This window comes from Hyaena hyaena, unplaced genomic scaffold (assembly GCF_003009895.1).
Source record: "Hyaena hyaena isolate Hyena2069 unplaced genomic scaffold, ASM300989v1 scaffold_30, whole genome shotgun sequence".
Lineage (NCBI taxonomy): Eukaryota > Metazoa > Chordata > Mammalia > Carnivora > Hyaenidae > Hyaena > Hyaena hyaena.
The window spans coordinates 3,161,653-3,185,788 of NW_024080662.1; the positions used below are offsets into that span (position 1 = coordinate 3,161,653).

Here is a 24,136-nt window from a genome sequence, read left to right on the forward strand (position 1 = left end):
TTGCTCTGCTTTCTGATGCTCTGTTTTTGTCTTTTTCAGAATGTCATATATATGATATCATAGTCTAGATAGTATTTGAGTCTTTCACTTAGCAGATTGCAATTGCTGTCCATTCATGTTATGTCTCAGTAGCTCCTTTTTATTGATGAGTGGTAGTCCATTGGATAGCACACCATAGTTTGTTTACAAATTCATTAGTTGATAGGCATTTGTGGTGGCTGTTGAGAGTATTACAAGATTTATATTTGTATGAGTCTGTATGTGAACATTGACTCTCATTTTTAAAAGGAAGTTTTTCTGAGTTAAGTTTTTCTCAACACTATGAAGCTGTTATTCTTTAGTCTTTGACTTCCCTTATTGTTATGAAACTTATTGGTCTAATTGTTGCTCTTTAAGTAATCTGGCTTTTCTCTTGGTCTGCTTTTAAAATGTTCTCTTTGCTTGGTGTTCTGCAGTATCACTATCCTCTGTTCATATGAGGATTTCTTTTTCTTTTATCTGGTTGAAATTCATTGAATTTTTGAATTTGAAGGTCATCTTCCACATTACTGATTCTCTTCAGTAACCATACCATAGATCTTAGGGACATTGGATTGTTGGATTATTTCTTGGTTCATGACACTTATCATTTCTCTGCATGGACTTCTCCATATATTTAATGCTTTTGTGCTGCAGTCTTAACCATTGTATAAATCTAGTTAACTCATTTCTTCCTATACTGTCCCTTGCCTTTACTACTTGAGTTGATATCATCTCACATCCTGTATTCATTATACCCTGGCTTTCCTTTTTTAAAATACAGTTTTATGTTGTCTTTTATGTATATATATATATATATTTTTTTAAATAATATATTAGTTTTTAACTTTATGAAAAGGCTGCATTCTGCATTTAATTTGGGGGTACTTTATTTTCACAGCTCTGTATAACATTTTGTTGTAAAACTTCTGTTATGTATAGTGCTATTACCTATTGTGATATACATGTGCAATAATGTCGGGTACATGAATAGACTTCTCAGTTTGTCGGGTATGTGCATGCTGAATTTCATATGATAATTGAGTTTTAATTTCCACTCTTGTTTCCTTTCTAGATGGTTCATGGAGTTCTTTTTCAAATCTACCTGATAGTTTTTTATGTTCCTATTCCTTAGTGATATTTTTGATTGCCTCTTTGATATTCATAAACATATTAAATGTCTCTTCAGTTCGTCTTGGATCAATCCAGTACTAGTAGTTTTTGTGGGTCTTGTCCACTCATTTGTTTATATGTGTGTACATATATATACACACATATATATACATGTATATATATACATATATGCACATATATATACGTTTATATATACATGTATAATTTTACAGTTATATAAAATAATAATTTTATTTTCTAATGAACTCATTATGTTCTTGATCTGTGGGAATTCACTGAGACCCGGGTTTAAGGTGCTTTGTTCTGTAGACTAATTTGCATTTGTTTCTGCCCAGCAACTAAAGTTACTATCATACCATTAACACTTTAAAGGATATTGTCAGCTTTGAGGTTTTAGACCATGTGTTTTTTTTACTGTTTGGATAAATGTTATGCCCTTGTCCATGAAGATGTTCTTAAGATATTTCTGTGCAGTGGAATCTCTTGAAGTTAGTCGTCATTTTTAAATTTTTGCCAAGAGCACTTTCTCATAAGTTTGATTCACTCCATAGACCTTTGCAGCAGAATCTTTTAAACCCTCAGTTTTTTTCTTTTGAATGTTAGAGCGATGGTTTCCAGTGGGCCTTGTCAGAACCATCACAGGGCATTAGGCTCAACGGTAAGACATTATACTTGATCCTGCACAGAGAAGAGTATGTGACTCCCCATATTTTTATGTGTGCATTCTCATCTTTCACTTAACCACCCTTTGTTGATATTTATCATAAATGTGGTCAGGCATACATCAAATTCTGTAGCTTTTATTAGTGTACTTTGCTTTAGTGTCAGAATTTCTAGATCTAGAACTGTCCCCAACTGTAAAGAAGAAGCTGTTTAGAATATTATATGTATCTTTAATTTGATATTCTAGAACCTGAGAATAAAGGTAAAGTTATTATTTTCACCTAAATGTTTCTTTGGGATTCTCTCCTATCTGCAAGACTCCTTAAGTAATATTGACTGATTTTTTAACCAATGCCAAATTGGAGTTGGTGTGGTTAATGGTTGAGTATTGAGGGACATAACTTTTATTAGGGTTTTGATTACGCCCTTAATTTAGGGGAAAAACGTTTGTGATGCTCTTACTATTTTCTTTCTAGATATGATACACCAACTTCTAAGAAGAAAGTACGAATTAAAGACCGCAATAAACTTTCTACAGAGGAGCGTCGGAAGTTGTTTGAGCAAGAGGTAGCTCAGCGGGAGGCTCAGAAACAACAGCAGCAGATGCAGAACCTGGGAATGACATCTCCACTGCCCTATGACTCTCTGGGCTACAATGCCCCTCATCACCCCTTTGCTGGCTACCCACCAGGTTATCCCATGCAGGCGTATGTGGATCCCAGCAACCCTAACGCTGGAAAGGTGCTCCTCCCTACACCTAGCATGGACCCCGTGTGTTCTCCTGCTCCTTACGATCATTCGCAGCCCTTGGTGGGACATTCAACAGAACCCCTTGCTGCCCCTCCACCTGTGCAAGTGGTGCCACATGTGGCAGCTCCTGTGGAAGTTTCCAGTTCACAGTATGTGGCCCAAAGTGATGGTGTGGTACACCAAGACTCCAGCGTCACCGTCTTGCCAGTGCCAGCCCCAGGCCCAGTTCAGGGACAGAATTATGGTGTTTGGGATTCAAACCAACAGTCTGTCAGTGTCCCCCAGCAGTATTCTCCTGCACAGTCTCAAGCAACCATATATTATCAAGGACAGACTTGTCCAACTGTCTATGGTGTGACATCACCCTATTCACAGACAACTCCACCAATTGTACAGGTAACTAATTTTGGAACCTCTCTCGTTTGTCTTACAGGATGTTTGTAAGATGTTAAATCCAATGTGAAGGGGAAGCCTACCATTGCTCACTGTTATATATTCTTCAATTGTGTATGTACTGGTTACTTATTGTTGTATAAAAAATTACTCCCAAACTTAGCAGCTTAGGACAACTAGTAATTATTATCTCATAGTTTTTGTGGGTCCGGAATTCAGAAGCAGTTTGGCTGGGTGGCTCATGCTCAGAGTCTCATGAAATTACAGTCCAGCTGTTAACCAAGGCTGTAGTCATCTGAAGGTTAAGCAGAGGATAGAAGATTGACTTTCAGGCTCACTCATGTGGTTGTTAACTGGCCTCAGTTTCTTACCATCACGTGGACCTCTCAGTAGGGCTACTTACCACATTCCAGCTGACTTCCCGCAAAGCCAAGTGATCAGAGAGAGGCTTTTGGATTACTCCTCTCATTTTTGCTTATAGGCAGTGAATAATATACAATTTATTCTTTTATATGCTCTCAAAGGGAAAACCCTCTGTCATGGTAATTGAGCAGGCGATGGCTTGCCCTTTTCTTAGACCCAGCTTGTGTATTTTATCCCCTACATGTTTATTATCATGAAGTTTGCCAGAGTGACTCTGATACACTTAGCCTAAGGATATTTACTATGGTAGTCAATAGGAATGTTAAATATAAAAGCTGAGTATACTGAATTTGTGTTTTTTAATCAGTCTTCTTTTCTGTAGAATCCAGCAATACATTTTAAGCTTAAACAAAAATATATGTAAAGCATCATCCTCACCACATTCTGATGTCTCTCACGTCACTCCATCTCACTCCTTAAAGGTGAATTAGTGTAAATGAGATAGACTCCCAGGGATCCTTCCTGCACACATTACTTAATACTGATTCAAACTAAATCAAAATTTAGTTTGTAAGGCCATGGCAAAACTGTCCAGCTTTAATTCCTGAAATCTTAAGTGTACTAACTATATTCATTTTGTATGATCTCTTTAGCCACATACTTCTATATTTTATATATTTGTAGCTTGAAACTGTTTTTCCTATGTATTTCTACTTAACAGTGATTCTTAACCATTTTTCAAAGTTACTCTGTATTTATATATGTGTGTGTTTTAAGTATCTTAAACAATTTCTTCTAACTTTTGCTGTCTTGCCACATTTTCTTGGACCAAGCCATTTATTTTGAGTTTTTTCCCTGAGAATGTGTATCACATACAAGAAACATGGTCTATTTCTTTTTTTTTTTTTAATTTCTAGGAGAGAAAGAGAGAGTGTGAGCAGGGGAGGGTCAGAGAGAGAGAGAGAGGGAGTCACAGACACAGAAACAGGCTCCAGGCTCAGAGCTGGCAGACAGCACAGAGCCCGACGCGGGGCTCGAACCCACGAACTGCGAGATCATGACCCAAGCGAAAGCCGGACGCTTAACCGACTAAGCCACCCAGGTGCCCCTATAACAAAAAAATAATAATAATAATAATAATTTTTTTTTTTAATGTTTTATTTATTTCTAGGAGAGAGAGAGAGAGAGAGACAGCGCGAGCAGGGGAGGGTCAGAGAGAGAGGGAGTCACAGACTGAAACAGGCTCCAGGCTCCGAGCTGGCAGTCAGCACAGAGCCCGACGCGGGGCTCGAACCCACGAACTGCGAGATCATGACCTAAGCGAAAGTCGGACGCTTAACCGACTAAGCCACCCAGGCGCCCCTTAGTGACCTATTCTTAAAACGTTATACTAACTCACATCTAAAAAAACTGAGTGCTAAGACTATAATTTTTCACATTATAAAGTGAAGTGACTCAGATATAAGTAATAGTGATTTTTCCCCCTCTAGAAGTAGGAGCAGAATAATTATGTTTTCTCTTCTATAACATTTTGGACCTCCTTAGGTTTCTCTTGTAATTCCCATTAGAAGGCCTATTTTAAAGATATTTCTAGACTGTATTTGTGTTTGAGAAATTAGCTTTTGTGTAATTTCAGGTCTCTTGAATAGGAGCCAATCTCCTACAGACGTCCCCCCAGCAAATAGAGAGACTGTTTATGCTGTTTAGATATATCTCACAAGTGTCTCCATCTTCCATACTAACTTCAGGGGGATTGCAAACCAGTTTCCCCTTTTTATTACTGTTGTTAGTTTTGACTTTGCCATGTGATTGTTAGCTTGTTTAAATAGATATAATAGAACCCTGAGGAATGTTTGTTTTTCTTTTTTTTTTTTTTTTTTAAGTTTATTTATTTTGAGAGGGGAAAGGGAGAGGCAGAGAGCGAGGAAGAGGGAGAATCCTAAGCAGACTCTGTGTTTGACAGCAGAGGGCTTGATCCCACGAACCATGAGATCATGACCTGAGCCAAAATCAAGGGTCAGATGCTCAACTGACTGAGTCACCCAAGTGCTTTATTTTCCTCTTTCTTTTTGACAATTGAGTTTTAAACACTGTACCACTAAATAATTATTGCTATCTTAGGTGACTTTTTTTTTTTTTTAGTCTAGCAGGGCTGATGTTCAGATATTTTTGGCATTTCCTTTGGAAGTTATTTACAATATGTGTCACATTCTTTCCTGATGATAAATTATTATCCTTTAAATATATCTTTGTATTTTAGAAACAGGTGAAATTTGTCTGGAGCCTCACCCAGTAAATACAGGGAGTGCTCAAGCTGGATAATGCCATTTCAGGTCAGAAGTTTCTCACAGCCAGTATTTGGAGCCAGAGTCTTCATGCCAAGGAGACTTTAAAACTTTAAAACTTCCAGTCATCAAATCCTTTAGATGAGCCTTATTATCTCTGATCTTGTCTGACAAATTCTTCATGAACAAAGTTTCACTGAGAGTCAAAAGAATTTTTAGCCTCCAAAATATTAGCATTTTTCTGTTGTAGATTTGGGTGCTTAACCTCCTGATCACTCTGGAGATAACATGTTTATCAGTTTACTGTCTTCTTCAGCCTCCTAGAAACTGTTTTTACTCAGAATCACATTTACCAGTGCATTTAATTAACCCCCTACATGCACAGTAACTTGCCTCTTGTATCCACTCTTCAGGACGCTTCCTTGGGGCATCAGAGCCCTTGCAAATTCATTTCCCAGATCATAGACTAGAGCCCAGTTAGATATGTTTCATTTAAAGCTTATTTTTAGCAAAGTTGAAATTGAACTTTGTATGAATTATTTATACTTTACCTTTGAGATTATACTTTTAAATTTCTTTTTTTAAATTTTTTAAAATGTTTATTTTTGAAAGAGAGAGAGAGACGCAGCATGAGTGGGGGAGGGGCAGAAAGAGGGAGAGAGACTCTGAAGCAGGCTCCAGGCTTCCAGCTGTCAGCACAGAGCCTGACGGAGGCTCAAACTCAATGAACTGTGAGATCAAGACCTAAGTTGAAGTCGAACTCTCAACCGAGACACACCACTTTTAAATATCTTAAACACTCTTTTACCATCTTTGTTGCTAATACCTCATTTTGTACTGACATCTGGATGTACTGACCTCTGACAATTCACTATTGTCTGGATGTGTATGTATCAGTATTAAGAAGTTGTTTGGGTTCGGGGCGCCTGGGTGGCTTAGTCGGTTGAGCGTCCGACTTTCGCTTAGGTCATGATCTCGCGGTTCGTGGGTTCGAGCCCCGCGTCGGGCTCTGTGCTGACTGCCAGCTCGGAGCCTGGAGCCTGTTTCAGTCTGTTGACTCCCCCTCTCTCTCTGACCCTCCCCTGCTCACGCTGTCTGTCTCTCTCTCCTAGAAATAAATAAAACATTAAAAAAAAAATTTAAAAAAAAAAGTTGTTTGGGTTCAACCACATTTCGGTCTTTGGAACAGGAATTAGGTGGGGAAATATTATTTGTTCCTACAAAATCTTTGATGTTGCACAGATTTCCCATCTTGTATCCAAATACTGATATGAAAACATTTCTATTTTGTGATACTATTCTGATAATAATTCTGCTTTGACCGTTGAATGTGGGTTTATGTTCTGTGTAGATTAAGTTGTTTCAGAATACTGAATCAAGTACTGTTGACCTTTGTACTATGTAGGGGTTAGGAGTGCCAAACCTCCCTCCCCAGTCAAAAGTCTGCATATGACTTTTAACTCCCACAAAACGTAACTTACCTTACCAATAACTTAAACAGTCAATGAACCCATACTTTGTATGTTACATGTTTTATATTCTGTATTCTTACAATAAAGTCAGCTAGAGAAAAAGAACATTAAGAAAATCATAAGAAAAATACGTTTACAGTACTCTACTATAGAAAATCTGTTATAAGAGGCCCTGTGTAGTTCAAATCCACATTGTTCAAGGGTCAGGTATGTTGTTGTATTCTTCTTCTTCTTCTCTTTTTCTCTATGTTCTCTCTGTACCTACCCATACAGAAATCTCCTTGGTAGCTCCATGGGCCTATTCATACTATTTGGGTCTTTATTGGTATCGTTTGGAATGATTGTATTTTATATTTTGAGTACTTATCTATTACTGCTTCTGAAATTATTTTCTGTGGTGGAATCTCAGTCCCTAGGATCAAAAATCTGTCCTCAAGTACAGGCTGTATCTCTGTTCATCCCTTTGGTAGTCATCACCTCTTGAGACAACAGGGATGTTTTTCAGGGCTTGTTGTCACCTCTTCTTTAAGCAGTGTTTCTTTTTTTTTTCTTTAAGTTTTTTTAATGTTTTATTTATTTCTGAGAGAGAGACAGCATGAGAAAGGGAAGGTCAGAAAGAGAGGGAGACACAGAATCTGAAGCAGGCTTCAGGCTCTGAGCTAGCTGTCAGCACAGAGCCTGACGCGGGGCTCGAACCCATGAACTGTGAGATCAGGACCTGAGCAGAAGTTAGCCGCCCTACCAACTGAGCCACCCAGGCGCCCCTTTAAGCGGTGTTTCTAGTGATGAGAGCTAATTCCAGCGTAGGTTTAAGTCCTAGCCGTGGTACGTAATTTCTTATGTGACTTCAGGTGGGGGAGATCCTCACCTGATGGTGTTCAGGACTAAATGAGATCATACACGTGAAAGGGCTTTCTAAGCCTCATGAGGCCCTATACAAATCAGTGCTGACAAGAATTTTATCTAGAATGAACTCTGCTGTCTTTCTCGGAGGGACTTGTATTATTGAAGACTACAAAAAGCTAAACAACTAGTTTAAAATTAGATCACCATCTTCCTCTGCTATGAATCACTCACTCTCTTTGACCTTTTCCAGTCAGAACAACCTGTTAGTTTTTAGGAGTTGGTAGTAAAAAGGCTCTCTGAGAAGAGCCCTGAGGATCTGTGTCTTGGTTATCCTAGGTGCGGCCCTTCAGTTATTACTGCGGTCTCCCTGGAAGCTGGACAGCTGGACAGCTCTTATGAGCCACCCCACCCCACCCCACCCCACCCAGCCTTTTCTGTGTGTGTGTGTGTGTGTGTGTGTTGTGGTAAAACCAAAGTAAGTTAATGACTAGGGAATTACTAAAAAAAAAAAAAAAAAAAAAAACCTGTGTTTGAAGTAAAAGATTGTTTTACACATTTTAATCAAAGTATTCTTTAGTAAAAGTTAAAAAAAATCATGGATTCCAATAAGAAGATGCCAGCTGAGAAGTCAGTTACTGCAGAGCCAGAAGAGTATAAATTATGAGTTTCTTCATTTTGTCTTTTAGAGCTATGCCCAACCAAGTCTTCAGTATATCCAGGGACAGCAGATTTTCACAGCTCACCCTCAAGGCGTGGTCGTACAGCCAGCCACAGCCGTGACCGCGATAGTCACACCAGGACAGCCTCAGCCCTTACAGCCGGTAAGAAATCCTTCAGGTGATAAAATACTCCTTGGCTGTGTACCTTATCTTAGGAAGGTATACTTTTGGTTTAGGTTTTTATTTTTGTTTCTTTCACTTTGTTTTTTGTTCTTTAACTTTGGCCGTCCCCACTTTCACTCAACGGCTTGTGTCTCTGAGGAAGCATTACTCAACCATTAAAAAAAATTTCTCTAGATTTTACCACTGTGTTGATGGATACATATTTTGCTCCTGGTATCCTTTTTATTTATAATTTAAACTGACCTTGTATTTTTATACTTTGCTATGAATTTCTCAAGTAACAATTTTGTAGAGTAGCTATTTTACTTTGTGGAGTACTAGAATATGATACCATACTAGACCCATGGACTCCGAGTATAGAAATGAACTACTTCACTGTACACGTTGTACGATATGTAGTAAGAGAAACTTTTGGTATTCTGCAACATATGGAGAAGGATGTGGTGAAATCTTGATGAAGTGGGAAATAGGAGACTGGCATTGGAAGCAATCAAGAGGCTAAACAGAATAACTTGATCACATGAGCACTTTGAGGTTGTGACAGCTCCAGAGAAGGCTCCTGCAGCAGGCCGGTGAGGATGGTGACTTTAGACAGGTGGGACAGTTAGTGGAGATAAAGACTGGGTGTGAGACAGTTGGGGAATGAGACAGTGTGCACTTACAGCAGGTATTTGAGGGCTTGCAAGGAGTTGGGCCCTTCTAGGAATTTTGAATACAAACCTAAGACTCCATTCTTATCCTTAGAAGCTAACATTCCAATAAGAGAGTTAAGGATCACAATGAATAATACTAAAAGTAGAGATTAGTTTCATAAAAGGTACAGAAAGTTGGAGGAGGCACAGAATCATTCCTAAATGTGGGAAGGATCAATAATAAGTTCTGAGGCCCTATCTCCAAATATAGTCACATTGGGAGTTAGGGCTCCAACATAGGAATTTGGGGGATATAGTTCAGTCCATGTTTTCCAAAATGTGACATTAAATTTTTAAAAATATAAATATGAAGTTTCAAACATACAGAAAAATAGATAAGCTTTAAATGTTAACATTCTGTCATACTGCTTTTCAGCTTTTTTCTTTTTTGTCTTTTTCTTCTTTTATTATTCTATAATTTATTTTTTATAATTTATATTCAAGCTAGTTAGCACATGGTGCAACAGTGCATTTCAGGAGTAGATTCCTTAAGCCCCTTACCCATTTACCCCATCCCTCCCTCCCATAATCCCTTCAGCAACCCTCTGTTTGTTCTCTATATTTAAGAGTCTCTTATGTTTTGTCCCCCTCCCTGTTTTTATATTATTTTTGTTTCCCTTCCCTTATGTTCATCTGCTTTGTATCTTAAAGTCCTCATATGAGTGAAGTCACATGATATTTGTCTTCCTCTGACTAATTTCACTTAGCATAATACCCTCTAGTGCCATCCACATAGTTGCAAATGACAAGATTTCATTCTTTTTGATTGCCAAGTAATACTCCATCGTGTATATATACCATATCTTCTTTATCCATTTATCCATCGATGGACATTTGGGCTCTTCCCATACTTTGGCTATTGTTGATAGGACTGCTGTAAACATTGGGGAGCCTGTGTCCCTTCAAAACAGCATAACTGTATCCCTTGGATAATTATCTAGTAGTGCAATTGCTGGGTCATAGAGTAGTTCTATTTTTAATATTTTGAGGAACCTCCACACTGTTTTCCAGAGTGGCTGTACCAATTTGCATTCCCATCAGCCTTTTTGTTTAAAAAAGATCAGTCTAAAGCTAATTCAGCTAATCAGGATCCAGAAGTTAGTATATGCCATTTAGCATTTAAAAAAACTTTTTTTAAATGTTTATTTTTGAAAGAGAAAGAGAGCGTGAGCAGGGAGGGGCAGAGAGAGGGAGACACAGAATCCAAAGCAGACTCCAGGCTCTCAGCTGTCAGCACAGAGCCCAGTGCTGGGCTCGAATTCACAAACTGCAAGATCACGACTTGAGCTGAAGTAGGATGCTTAACTGACTGAGCCACCAGGTGCCCCTGAGCATTTTTTTTTTTTTTAAGGTTGAAAGATACTGCTCTAGATAGTGAGCCACTGAATATTTTTAAATGTGATACGTTGGGTGGTAAACTTGAAACCAATTGTCAGTTTTCTTTCTTTTTTTTTTTTTTTAATGTTTTTTATTTATTTCTAGGAGAGAGAGAGAGAGCGTGAGCAGGGGAGGGTCAGAGAGAGAGGGAGTCACAGACTGAAACAGGCTCCAGGCTCTGAGCTGGCAGCCAGCACAGAGCCCGACGCGGGGCTCGAACCCACAAACCGCGAGATCATGACCTAAGCGAAAGTCGGACGCTTAACCGACTAAGCCACCCAGGCACCCCATCCAGTTGTCAGTTTTCTGATAGATCCCTAAACCTGTTTGTATACTCTATCTCTGATCATTTCCCAGATTGAACCTTCCTTTTTTATCTTTTTTTTAAAGATATAGAGATACATTTGTACATATTGCTTAAGTAGGCTACTTTGTCCTTTTTAGCTAGATTAGAAGAGATGCCACTGATGAAGAGTTTGTGTATGTGTTTCTTTTTAGCCTGAAATGGTAGTGACAAATAATCTTCTGGATCTGCCACCCCCATCTCCTCCCAAACCAAAAACCATTGTCTTACCTCCCAACTGGAAGACAGCACGAGATCCAGAAGGGAAGATTTATTACTACCATGTGATCACAAGGTAAGAAGTGCTGTGTGGATATCCCCAAATCAGTTTCAGTTGGTCAAAGAAGGTGCCATCATAAAGGGAGATTTATGATTATTGGCTTGATGTCATTGGCTGGTGTTCACCATGCTTGAGGGCTGCTAGATTTCCAGAATACCACCTTAAATGTTATGTCATACCTTTTAGATAGATAAATTTTGGTATATTTTTAATCTGCAGGCCTGTTTTGGAGAAAATTAAAGAGTTTGTTAAAAAAAAAAAAAATTATCTAACATTGTGGGTATTAGGGGTCCTGGGTAAATCTTTTCTGTACAAGGCCAAACAGTGAATACTTTAGGCTTTGCCAGCCAAACACAACTACTCAATTCTGCCATTGTTGTGCAGACAGCCATAAATCATATATAAATGAGTAGTCATGTCTGCCCAATAAAGCTTCATTTACAAAAATAGGCAATAGGTCAGATTTGGTCCCTGAGCCATACTTTGGTGACCCCTGCTGTTTATAGAAAGTTCAATTCATCTTTTTCTTAGAAGTTTAAAAAGTACATGTGTCTTTTAGACAACAGATAGCTTTATGTGAATATATGTAATTTCTGTGTGTTGGTGTCTGTGTACTCATTGGTATACAATCTTATGTGAGTTGTTGGGATACATGTTTTATAATCTTTCTACCAATCTGTATAGAATGTTATCAATTAATATAGAACTACAGTGTTTTTAGTGCGTGCTTATACTTTGAGGGATCAGCAAACTATGCCCATAGGCCACTGGTATTTGCAAATAAAGTTTTTGAGGGAACACAGCCACTCCCATTTATTCAGGAGTTGTTTATAGCTGCTTTCACACCATAGTGGAAGAGTAGAATAGTTGTGACAGAGACCATATGTCCCACAAAGTAAAAAATATTTACTCTGTAATCATAGAAAAAAGTTTGCCAACTCCTGTTCTTTTGTATGGCTATACAAAATTTTATTTAACCCACCCTCATTGATGGATTTTCACTATTTTGTTTTTAATTTTTTTTAATGTTTTATTTCTGAGAGACAGAGACAGCAAGAGCAGGAGAGGGTCAAAGAGTGAGGGAGACACAGAATCTGAAGCAGGCTCCAGGCTCTGAGCTAGCTGTCAGCGCAGAGCCCGACATGGGGCTCAAACCCATGAACTATGAGATCATGACCTGAGCCGAAGTCAGACACCCAACCGACTGAGCCTCCCAGGCGCCCCTGGATTTTCACTGTTTTATATATAACTCTAACCCTGGATATCCTTGTAGACACTAACCTTACTACCTTCTTTGGATAGATTTCTAGAGGTAAAATTGTTGGTCGAAAAAGATAGACACTTTAAATTGATAATTGTCAGCTTACCTTTAAAAAAATTGTACAAATGTAGACTCCCATAAAAAGTGCACGATAATACCTTTTTCTTCATGTAATTTCTTTTAATCTTGTAAGTATAGTTGGTGAGAAATCTTACTTTCATTTCCAATTCTTTTATTGTTGAAATGAACCATCTTTATTGTTAGCCATTTGCATCTTTTGTGAATTGCTTGTTTGAGGTATCTACCCATTTTCTGTCATTATTGTTAGATTTCTTTATCAAGAGTATGCAAATGTTTTTGTTTGTAATGTCTTACAAGTTTAAAAAATTTCATAGTCAAATATTTTCCTTTATGGTTTTTTCAAGTGCCTCTGATGTTGCTGACAAGTTTGGTGTGGTAGGAAAGCACCAGACTGCAAAGGCAGCAGGATTGACCCACCAGATGTGTTGCTACTTCTCTTGAGGCTTTTGACATTTTAAGTGATTGTCCTTATAGCTAGATTTACGATTATTGGCTTGATGTCATTGGCTGGTGTTCACCATGCTTGAGGGCTGCTAGACTTCTCTGTGATAGCTGACTTCAGACTCCTGAATTGAATTTCCTTACTTCCAGTTGTTACCTCACAGATTTAGATGTAAAAAAAAAAAAAGAAAGAAAACCAAAAACCAAAAAAACCAACAATGCATTCTTATTTTTAAAACAGCTATAACATGTAATGAGTTGACATGGTAGAACCCTTCTTGCAGTCAATTGAGAATATTTGAGGTCAGGGGCACAGATTTTTAACTTGAAGTCTTTTCCATGCTATGAGTCATTAAAGCAAAGGGGCACAACCACAGACAAGGCTCCCAAAGCAAGAAACAATTTTCTACGTGACCAAGGATTGTGAAGACTGTGTTGTGATTTATTTTGTTTTGTTCCAAGTAAATGCTAGATATAATCGCTGTTGATCTCTTCACCTGCAGAGGGAAGGCATAGGCAAGGCCTGACTCCATGTGCATTTTAGGCTTTGCTGAATCCTATTTTCAGAACATTAAGAGCCAAGTGAGAAATAGGGTGTTTGGTTTTACTCCTCTCTTCGACAAGGCAAACATTGCCACCTCACTGGCTAGAGAAATACAGTGGGCTAAACATGTATGTCTGTGGGATAGAATCATGGCTGCTGGGAGATAGCAAAAGAATGTTTCTATCTTACGAAGCTGACTTCCTCTATATCTCATTACATATGTTATATTTTATGTGTATATGAGCAGAGATGCCTGTGCCAGAGTTCTCTGTTTTCTGGCCATGACAGCATGGCTGTTCTTACCTTCTTCTAGGCAGACTCAGTGGGATCCTCCTACTTGGGAAAGCCCAGGTGATGATGCCAGTCTTGAGCATGAAGCTGAGATGGACCTGGGGACCCCAACATATGATGAAAACCCCATGAAGGTGAGTATGGCTTTTGCATGCTTCCTGATCATCTGGGAGTCTGTGCCCTGTTATTTTGCTGGGCCTGTAACCATGTGGTCTTGTGATTCTATTTTCCGTATTCTGGAGAATTAACACATGTAATAAATGCTTGAGAGGCCAAGGATATCCAAACAGTACAGACCTATGGTATGTAGAACAAAAAATACAAGCCCTTAATTTCTTTTCAGCTGCTCTCCTATCATTTTCCCTTTCTGGAGATAGATAATGTTAACTAGTGCTGGAGTTCTCAAACCAGGAGTAATATTGCTCCCTGGGGGACATTTGATAATATTTAGAGACATTTTTGGTTGTTACAGCTGAGGGAATGCTACAGGCCAGGGATTCACCAAATATCTTATAATGTACAGGACAGTCCCCCCTCTAACAAAGAACTGGCCCCAAATGTCAATAATGTCAGGGTTGTGTAACTTTACTTTGGTATGTGTTCTTTCAGACCTTTCTGGGAAATGTATACACACAAGTGTTTTTCTTTTCATTTTATTTGTTTGTTGTTATTTTTAAAAGTTTATTTATTTTGAGAGAGAATGAGCATGTGAGTAGGGGAGGGGCAGGGAAAGAGGATCCCAAGCAGGCTCCACGTGTTGGCACAGACATCGGGCTTACTGCCTCAAACCATGAGAACATGACCTGAGTGGAAATTAAGAGTCGGACGCTTAACTGACTGGTTATTCCCAGGTGCCTCTTACTTTTCATTTTAAACACACAAATAGAATCATAGTATTTGTATTCCATTGTAACTTCCTTTAATATTTCTTAGCTCTTTGAGGCACCTGGCGGGGTCAGTAAGAGCATGCAACTCTCAGTCTCGGGGTTGTGAGTTTGAGCCCCATGTTGAGTGTAGAGATTACTTAAAAATAAAATCTTAAAAAATATCTGTCTTAGCTCTTCCCTTGTAGATCTGCTACATTCTTCTTGATGCTCTACGTTTCATTTTAAATGTTTTTTAGCTCATTAACTGAAATCTTCTATAGATGGTGTGTTTAAGTGTCCTGCCATTTTGGGATTCATGGGTCTGGGAAAAAGTTAACTGTTTACATTAAAACCTCACCAAAGGAGTATCCTCCACCACCTTCTCCCCAACACACACTTTTTTTTTTTTTTTTTTTTTTTAAGATTTGGGACAAATATTTTACTATGGAAATACTATTTTAGAAACAAAGAAGGCAAAAAAGAGCTTATTCCTGGTCTTTCCCTCTGACAAAACAGTAATTAAGATTAGAGGTCAAGCAAATGAAATACACAGTGACTGAATTATAACCATTTTTATCCACCATTTTGTCCACTTCTAATAGGACCCACTATCTCCTGGGGTTAAGGTGTCTTCAATGAAACCAAAGACCATATTTCTGTGTCCTAAGATCTGAATAGTATTCAAATTTTTTTCTTTTTTTTTAATGAGAAGACGTACTTAACTAGTTAAGTCAGTGGAGAGATAGGGGAGAGGGAAGAGGGTAGAAAGGAAGGAGGTGGAGTGAAAGAATCAAAGTGGAAACAACACACCTTCTCTCATTTTATTCACTTAGGGGAAGCATTCTTCTTCCTTCACCATATATTTGGTATTTGCCAAAAAACAAGCATTTCAGTTAAACCCACGTGGAGCCTGCTAAATTTCAAATGAATCACTGGAGTCACTTAACCACATCACTGTAGCTGTGGTATTGTCACATTTTCTTGAATCATTTAGGAATATGCCCAGGATTGTTAGGCAACTGCCATTTAAAGTATCCAGAAGCTAACACACCACAAACAAAAACCACAACAGCTCCTCTTTGCAGACTTCTGTAGCTATGTTAGTTATATCTTTTGAAAAACAAAGTTTGAGAAGAGATCACTGGTGCAGGAATACAGCTGAGCTCTAAGACCAAGTTTATAAAGAATGTCGAGAGAGACCTTACTTTTTACACCTTTGCCATTAATCATGATTCAGTGTTTTGGTCTGGTATAGAATACTGTTTGATTAACTGTAGGAGAAGTATAATTGCAAAAGCTCACTGTATGCATACCACTCAGAGGGAGTCTTTTTAGCAGGTTGTATCTGATAACATGGAGAGAAGGCAAGCGACATGTTCTGTAAAGGCTGTGGATTCTCAACTCCTGCCCTAGATTAGTTATAGTAAATATATACACTGAATCCCAGAAAGCTGCAGTGCCCTAAATTAACATGATATTCCCAGTGACAACTGTGGAAAAATATGTGAGTGTATAATAATTAGGTTTTAGTGGAAAACTGTTCTACTTTATAATCTGTCTGAACATACTGGAGTGTGAGTTCAAGTTAGGATTAGATTAATACTTTTGTTGTTAATAGAAGGCAAAATAACAAATATTTAGTTCGATCAGCTTTGAAAGTTGGGAGAGAATAGTCCACAGGTGGACTGTGTAGGGATTCATATCATCTATCCCTTTCATGAATTGTAAATATGAAGCTCTTGCTGCATGCTTACATTGTGAAACTCTGTATGAAATTTGAAGGGCCAGACCTCAGCCAGGAAACTGGTCAGAGTATGGTGGATATAACTTGACTCTGATTAAGGAACTTTCTGTGGCAGCAGAGGTGTTTTCTCACAGGGTCTCTACTTAGGAGTTTAAACCAACTAAAAATTATGATGGTTTTTGTTTTCATTGTGTAGCAAGATAATAGAGATGATTTTGAAGGTGATATTCCACTTGGGAGTGACTAAGATGGTGGGATTTCCACTGTCTAATGGAAGAGTGTTCCTTGGTGCTTTTCTAAAATGTCAGTGATAAGAGAGGGAATATTTTCTGTTTCTAAATAACTGTAGCACACTACTCACTAGCACTATTAAAAGATAATGCTTGACTTTAACACCATTAGTAAGACCACAAAGAACTCTATGTGTTTTTAATATATTTTTTTAAATCTGGTAATGGGCTTCTGAAAGAATAAGATATTTTAACTATATACTGTTATTTTTTGTTTAATATGTGAGCGTATATTACATTCTCCAAGGTGTGCTTCATTTGGTATAGAGGGACAGACTAGGAAAGCTAAGAAGTCAGCACATTTGCATTTATAGCAGAGAGGTGTTTGACTGAAGGACTTCCACTGTAATGTATACTTGTATAAGAGTACCAGAATTTTCTTCAATCAACCCACATAGTGTAGCCTTTCTTTAGCATTTCTTAAAGGCTAGCTTCCTGACATTTGTTTCAGTTATATCATTAAATTATTTCAGGAATGTTAAACAGCAAACAACAAGGAGTCCATTCAAGGGTCTGCAAAAGCAAATCTAAATCCAGTGCTTAATTCAAATTTGACTCTCCTATATAACAATGCTCCTATATGTTGGGATGGGGGTTGGCACATGTATAAAGATGAGAAGGAGTAGAAAATTATAAAGAGGAAACATTCCTCCTAGCTCTTAATTGCCTCAGAGAGGTTACATAGTGAGACTTCTAATGGAAATTTAAAGATGTCAGAGAAAATAGAGAAATTTTTCCATTATTCTTTAAGGTAGTACAAATACATAAATAACTCTCTTGGAATTCAAATCACAATAATGAGAGTGCACAATGTAATTAGGCTGCCAAGTATACTTCTTATTGTGAGCAAATAATTGAAGCTAAGAGGTGTCTTTTCTCCTAAATGGAATCATAAACCAAAAAATAGTTGTACCATTTGTATCTGAGCAGAAGATAAAAATCAATTTAAGGAGGTTTTTTTATACCTAATGTTTGATTTTATGTAAATGACACCTTTGGTAAACGGCTCGAAACATTGTAGCCATGTAATTCAGAAGAAAAGAAAACTTTTTTCCTGTGGCTTTTTGCTTTTGTCTAAACTTTTTCTCCCTTATTCTTGCACATAAAACACTTTATTGTTTGTGGCATATTTAATATTACACCTTTGTATTTGTGAATGTTTGCTTTCAACTGTAAATAACAAAAATGTAGCTGAAACCAGCATAAATACAAAAAGAGACATTCTGGCTTGTGTAAGTTGAAAGTCAAGAGTGGTGTTGGCTTTAGGCATGGCTAGATTCTGTGGCTCAGATCATGGTGTCAGGATTATTACAGTCTGATTCTGCTTCTCTCTATGTGTAAACAAGTCAAGAGTCAAATCTGGAAATTCTTTTAAGGAGAACAGCTCAGTGATTGTTGGGAGTCCTGCAGAAAGCACTGTGCTGTGGGTAAAGGTAAGGGATGATAGTGGTGGGACCTGAGTCCCTACCACCCAGATAGCTTACCTGGTCATGGGGAGATCACTGAGACTCCTGTGTTAACTGTCCTGGATTTTCAGTCCACGATTCACATACAGAATCAGTCAGATTCGTTTCTATATAGTTAGGAACTGAGTCTCCCTCAGCTCTTAAGAAAATTGATCTTGGGGGTGCCTGGGTGGCTCAGTTGGTTAAGCATCTGACATCAGCTCAGGTGATGATCTTGTAGTTCATGGGTTCAAGCCCCACATCAGGCTCTGTGCTCACAGCTCAGAGCCTGGAGCCTGCTTCAGATTCTGTGTCTCCTTCTCTCTTTGCCCCTCCCCTGCTCGCACTCAGTCTCTCTCTCTCAAGAATAAGTAAACGTTAAATATTAATTAATTTACCAAGTTATGCAACCATTACTATAATCTGTTTTTAGAACATTTTTTTTTTAAATTCTTTTTTTTTTTTTTCTTTTATTTCTAGGAGAGAGAGAGAGACAGCGTGAGCAGGGGAGGGTCAGAGAAAGAGGGAGACACAGACTCTGAAACAGGCTCCAGGCTCTGAGCTGGCAGTCAGCACAGAGCTCGACGCGGGGCTCGAACCCACGAACCGCGAGATCATGACCTAAGCGAAAGTCGGACGCTTAACCGACTAAGCCACCCAGGCGCCCCTGTTTTTAGAACATTTTTTAGCGCCCCCCCCATAAGATATTTCATATCCCTTTACAGCTAATCCCCATACCTACCCCCAGCTCAACAACAGATCTGTTTTTTCTTTTCTTTAAATATTTATTTTATTTTGGGGGGAGAGTGTAAGCAGGAGAGGGGCAGAGATGGGGAGCAGAGTATCTAAAGCAGGGTCTGCCCCAACAGGATGACAGACAGCAGCAGCAAGCCTGATACGGGGCTTGAACTCACAAACCATGAGATCATGACCTGAGCCAAAGTTGGACGCTCAACTGATCGAGCCACCCAGGTGCCCCGATCTGTTTCTTTCTGGATAGATTTGCCTTTTCTGGGTATTTCATATAAGTGGAATTATATAATATATGGTCTTTGTGACTGGTTTCTTACATAGGGTAATGTTTTCAGACTTCATCCTTGTAGCAAATATCAGAATTTCGTTTTTATGGTTGAACACTATTCCTTTGTATAAATGGACCACATTTTGTTTACCCATTCCCCAGTTGATGGACATTAGGGTTATTCCCACTCTTTGGCCGTTAGGAACAATGCTGTGTGGACATCTGTGTATCTCTTTGTGGGTGCATTTTCAGCTCTCTTGGGTAGACACTTAGTGGAATTTCAGGGTCATATGACTGATTTGTGTTTAACTTTTAAGAAATTGTCAAACTGTTTTCAAAAATAGCTATATCATTGTACATTTCTACCCCAGCAGTATGTGAAGGTTCTGTAGGAGAGTTTTTATAGAAACAAGTACCCAGAGAAAAACCCCATAATGGTCATGTTCTTCCAGCAAAAATCTCATTGGACATTTACTCTGTATCTTAGCTTCTGAGCCTTTTATCTCTGATTTGTCAGCCATTTCTTGTATTTCTATGAGAAAATGTAAACAAAAGGCATCTATTCTGTTATTAACCCTTTGATCTGGGTACAACAGACAACAGAACAAATGAGTTTTGATCTTCCACCCAAACTTGCCCTGAAGGACAAGTCAAAGGCTTGAGGTGTCAGTCTTTGTATCCCTTTCCAGACCATAGTGTCTTACATCAAGTTGTATTCTGACTTGGATAGCTAGGGACTTACTTGGATCCAACCTTCCTAACCTTTACAACTGCATTCACCTTGCTAACAACTCAAAAGACAGGAGAAGGATGCCTCTGGGGTGTTTTTCATCTTTAGGGCTTTTGTATAGATTTTAATCCTCTTGGAGGGTACAGATTGTACTACTGTGAATTTTCATTAATTTACATGTTTTGTGTGAGGTATTAGGGATAGGAAAAAAAACTGAATACTGGTCTTCAGGAAGTTCATTCTAAAGAAATAGCCACATATATAAACCAAAGAACACAGTGGGATAATTGCTATATTAGAAGTATGTACAGAAGCGCCTGGCTGGCTCAGTCAGTAGAGCATATGACTTTTGGTCTCAGGGTTGTGAGTTCGATCCCCATGTTGAGCATGGAGCCTACTTAAAATTAAAAAAAAAAAAAAAAAAGTACGCACAGAATGCTATAGGGAGCACAGTGATTAATGGTTTGAGAAGATGCATCAGTGAAATGCCACAAAACATAATTTTATCTTATAGCCAGTATGGGGCAGGAAGGAGCATTCTAGGTAGAGAAAGCAGTTTTTGCAAAGGCATAAGGTCAGGACAAAACAGAGTGTATATAGGAAACAGTGTATTTGGGTATGGTGAGTTTGGTGTATATGGGGTAGTGAGCAAGACAAAAAATAGGGAAAAGTCCTATTTAAATTGTCATAAGATCTTGGTGTCCTAGTAATGTGATTATTGTACAATAGGTACTTGCGAGCCAGTGAATGCAGGGGAATTGGACAGGCAAGTGTTGTTTCCTTTGAGCAAAACAGGCTCATTTGAAAAGTTGAGATTTGTAGCAGGGAGATCAGATTGGAGAGTATTAGAATAGTTTAGGCAAGTGAGGGACTAAGAGTGGAGATGTTGGGGGTTCATGCAAAGACATTTGAGAGACATTGTGGTCAAGGCTTTGCAAACAAGTGGGTATAGAAGAGGCAAAGATGGCTCACCACCTTCATTTGTTGCTTGGTGGGATAAGATCCCATTAATTCAGTCTAGGAAATGAAGGAAAGATCAAGAGGTTTGGAAAGAAGTTCATTGTGGAATTTGAGCTCCTTACAAGATTTGGGGTAGGAATTACCGGTAGGCAGTTCTCTCTAGGTTTGAGACATCAATAAATTGGTGGGGTTTTTTTGAAACCATAGGGGTATATGGTATCTATTTGGGGGAAGTGTGTAACGGGCAGAGATTCTTTGAAGAGTGCTATTGTGGTGCTGGATGGGTGGTTTTTGAAAGCTTTGATGCTGACTAATTGTCTGTGAGAGCCCTCCTTCTCTATTTTCCCCCAGTGTTCCTTCCTCTTGCTCATCTTGTGCTCTCTTCCATCATCCGCCATTTGGTGAGTGTCAAGTCCAAGGCCCAAGACATGAATCATTGCTGACTGCTTGCATTATTGAGAGACAGCAGTTTTTACTACCATCTACTTCTGGCTTTTAATTAACGTTTGGACACAAGTGTAGTAGATGTCCTGAGTGTAACTATGTTATGTTAAAAGAGTAGCTGTAGAGTGTTTGTTGGATTGACAGAGTTGAAGACGATGGGATCGGGGGCCATGATATGAGTCTTTTCTCAGTTGATGGTCCCATCTTTGGCATTGGGGCAGTTCGCAAAAGGATGCCATATGAAATCACTTCCCAGCAAGAGAGAGGGAACCAGGAAATCACATTTGAGAGAGGCTTGTCAGAAACCAGAGCCCAGATCTCTGCAGAGCAGATGGTTAAGTCGCCCATAAGCACAGCCTCCTCGCTAGCTAGGGCCCCAGAGAGAAGCCCCCAGGGCTGTGCTGCACTCAGGGCCAGATGGAAAGAGTAGGAGGCCTTCCGGTTCGCAGAGATACCTTGAGGACCTTAGTTCCAGGTTTCTCGGCTCCGCTTTTCTCTGAGGGAAATAGATGGAGCCTGTGTGTAATCCAGTCAGACTTTTGAAACACCGTTTCTAGAAACTTCTTTAAAGATCTTTTTTTCCTATCCAATCCTCCCCTCCCCTACCTTTTTTTTTTCTCTTGACAGAATGAGGTGTGATGCCTTATCTAGAGCCAAACACTGAAATAAATAATTTTGCTCCTTTTGCTACGAAAGGTGGTGTCAACTCCGAAACAGGATATACTGAGCTTTTATTATTTTCAAGGCTCCTTCTTTCATAACCTTTTAATTGACGTATACAGGCTCACACACTCCAGTAATTTGGTTGAATCGTGTGTAGTGTTTCTGATAAGCTCAACTTCTGCTTCCGGATTCATGCTGCCCTGAAAGATAAAGTTCCTCTTTGAACATTGTCTTCCATTTCATGTTCCAAAGGGCATTTAAGTTAAATTCAGAGAGAAGCATTAGGTGGGTATATCCTGCTTTCTCTCTGGCAGGACTCATTTCGGCCAGCCCCACACTCTTCAGTTCCAAGGCCATACGGGCTTCATGACATGGTCATCTCTGTCTGTATAATAAAGGATGGAGTTCACCTTTGTCGTGTTACACAGCCAGTGTGTGGTTATCAGAGCCAACCAATAGGCTTGACGTCATTCCCTTCCTAGCCAGAAAGACTTGAAGCCTCACCTTGGGTCATGTGAAGGTACTTGGGCCTTCCTTGTCATATTCATATCTGGTCATATTCCAGCCAGATTCCCTGGAATTCAGACGTGCCCCAGATGAAGGCTGACAGTAAGGTGAGCTGCTGAAGGCAGAAAATTCTGGCTATCTACCGGGCCCTCTGCCTGCATCTCATTGTGTGCCCTCATCTGGCCACTCTTCATAGATTCCCACCAGAATTCTCCATTGGCTGATGCCCTGTATGAGAAAAGATGGAAAAGATGGAAAAGGCAACCTGATTATTGCTGAGGCCCTGAGAAAACATTGCTTTTTCACCCATCAGAGTGCCTTCTCCTCTTTAATGGGTTTCTGGAATCTCAGCAACACCACTTGCAGTACAAATAGATGTTCTTGAACCCCATGAGATAGCCTATTATATTTTGGGGACCATTGGTACCCACTAATGGTCTTTTTGGTGCTAAAGGATTTTTAATTGGCATTAGGCATTTGAGAAGGTTACTAACACTGGTTTTAAAAGTTTATGTATTGTATAGATACTAACATTTTAAATAAGATTTTTCTAGAGTAAGGGAGGTTTTTTCTGGAGTAAGTAAGTAAGTGACCATCAGGTGCTATCCTTGGCTCTGACTTTGGCTCCAGGTATTGCTTGGCATTGGGATTGAGTAAGTGTTAACCAGTTTCTGAAATCATTTCTCATGCCATTTGCAGACCACAGACCAAGAGGCATACATGAATTTCAGTACTCCCTAGAGTACTTTATTTTGGTGTATGATTTCCATGGTGTAAAGTTAGGCACCCTTCATTTGAACGTTTCCTTTCTCAGTCCCAGTTGCTCAGCACTCAAAAGGACCATGAAAGCTCCTAGACAGAGCTCAGTGGACTGTGCTCTCTGTAACTGTTTTTAAAAAAAGTCCTACCTGCCTCACCAAGTCAGAGATTAAATTAGAAAGCTGTTAAATGTGCGCTAGATTTATTTAGCTTTCTGAACACATACCCCATTCAGAAGGAAGCAGAACATTTTTGTTTACACAGTACCCTCACTGAGAGCCTGGCCTCTCCTCTAGGATCAGGAGCCTTGAGATGGTTGTCATACCTCCAGGGGCTTTCTGTAGCCGTTGCTATTGCTACTGATTTTCAAGAGCTACAGTAAGAGAACAGCTGAGGGTGTGTTGAAGTTTCCCTGGCTTATTCAGGCAATTCTTGATCCCTTGCTACCTGAGGTCTTATTGTGAAGCACGGCCACACTCCCTGCTACTGGAAAAAATCACCACAAAATCCCAAAGCAAAACATTTGAAAATAGACTTACAGTGTGCTTTTTAGTCGTGTTCCCTGAAAACAGGTTGAATCTGTATATTCTTTCTGCCCTGCCCTCTCCCTCCTGCTCCCACAGCCTCAGAA

The 24,136-nt window shown here is 39.2% G+C and overlaps 1 protein-coding gene across 1 annotated transcript in view; it reads left to right on the top strand.

Moving 5' to 3' along the window:
• SETD2 (SET domain containing 2, histone lysine methyltransferase) overlaps positions 1-24,136 on the top strand; it is a 122,287-nt gene that overhangs the window by 93,566 nt on the left and 4,585 nt on the right. Inside the window, exons 15-18 of the mRNA XM_039228242.1 lie at positions 2,292-2,961; positions 8,611-8,745; positions 11,334-11,473; positions 14,099-14,210. Of these exons, the coding sequence (XP_039084173.1) occupies positions 2,292-2,961; positions 8,611-8,745; positions 11,334-11,473; positions 14,099-14,210 (1,057 nt within the window). The remainder of the gene's footprint in view (positions 1-2,291; positions 2,962-8,610; positions 8,746-11,333; positions 11,474-14,098; positions 14,211-24,136) is intronic.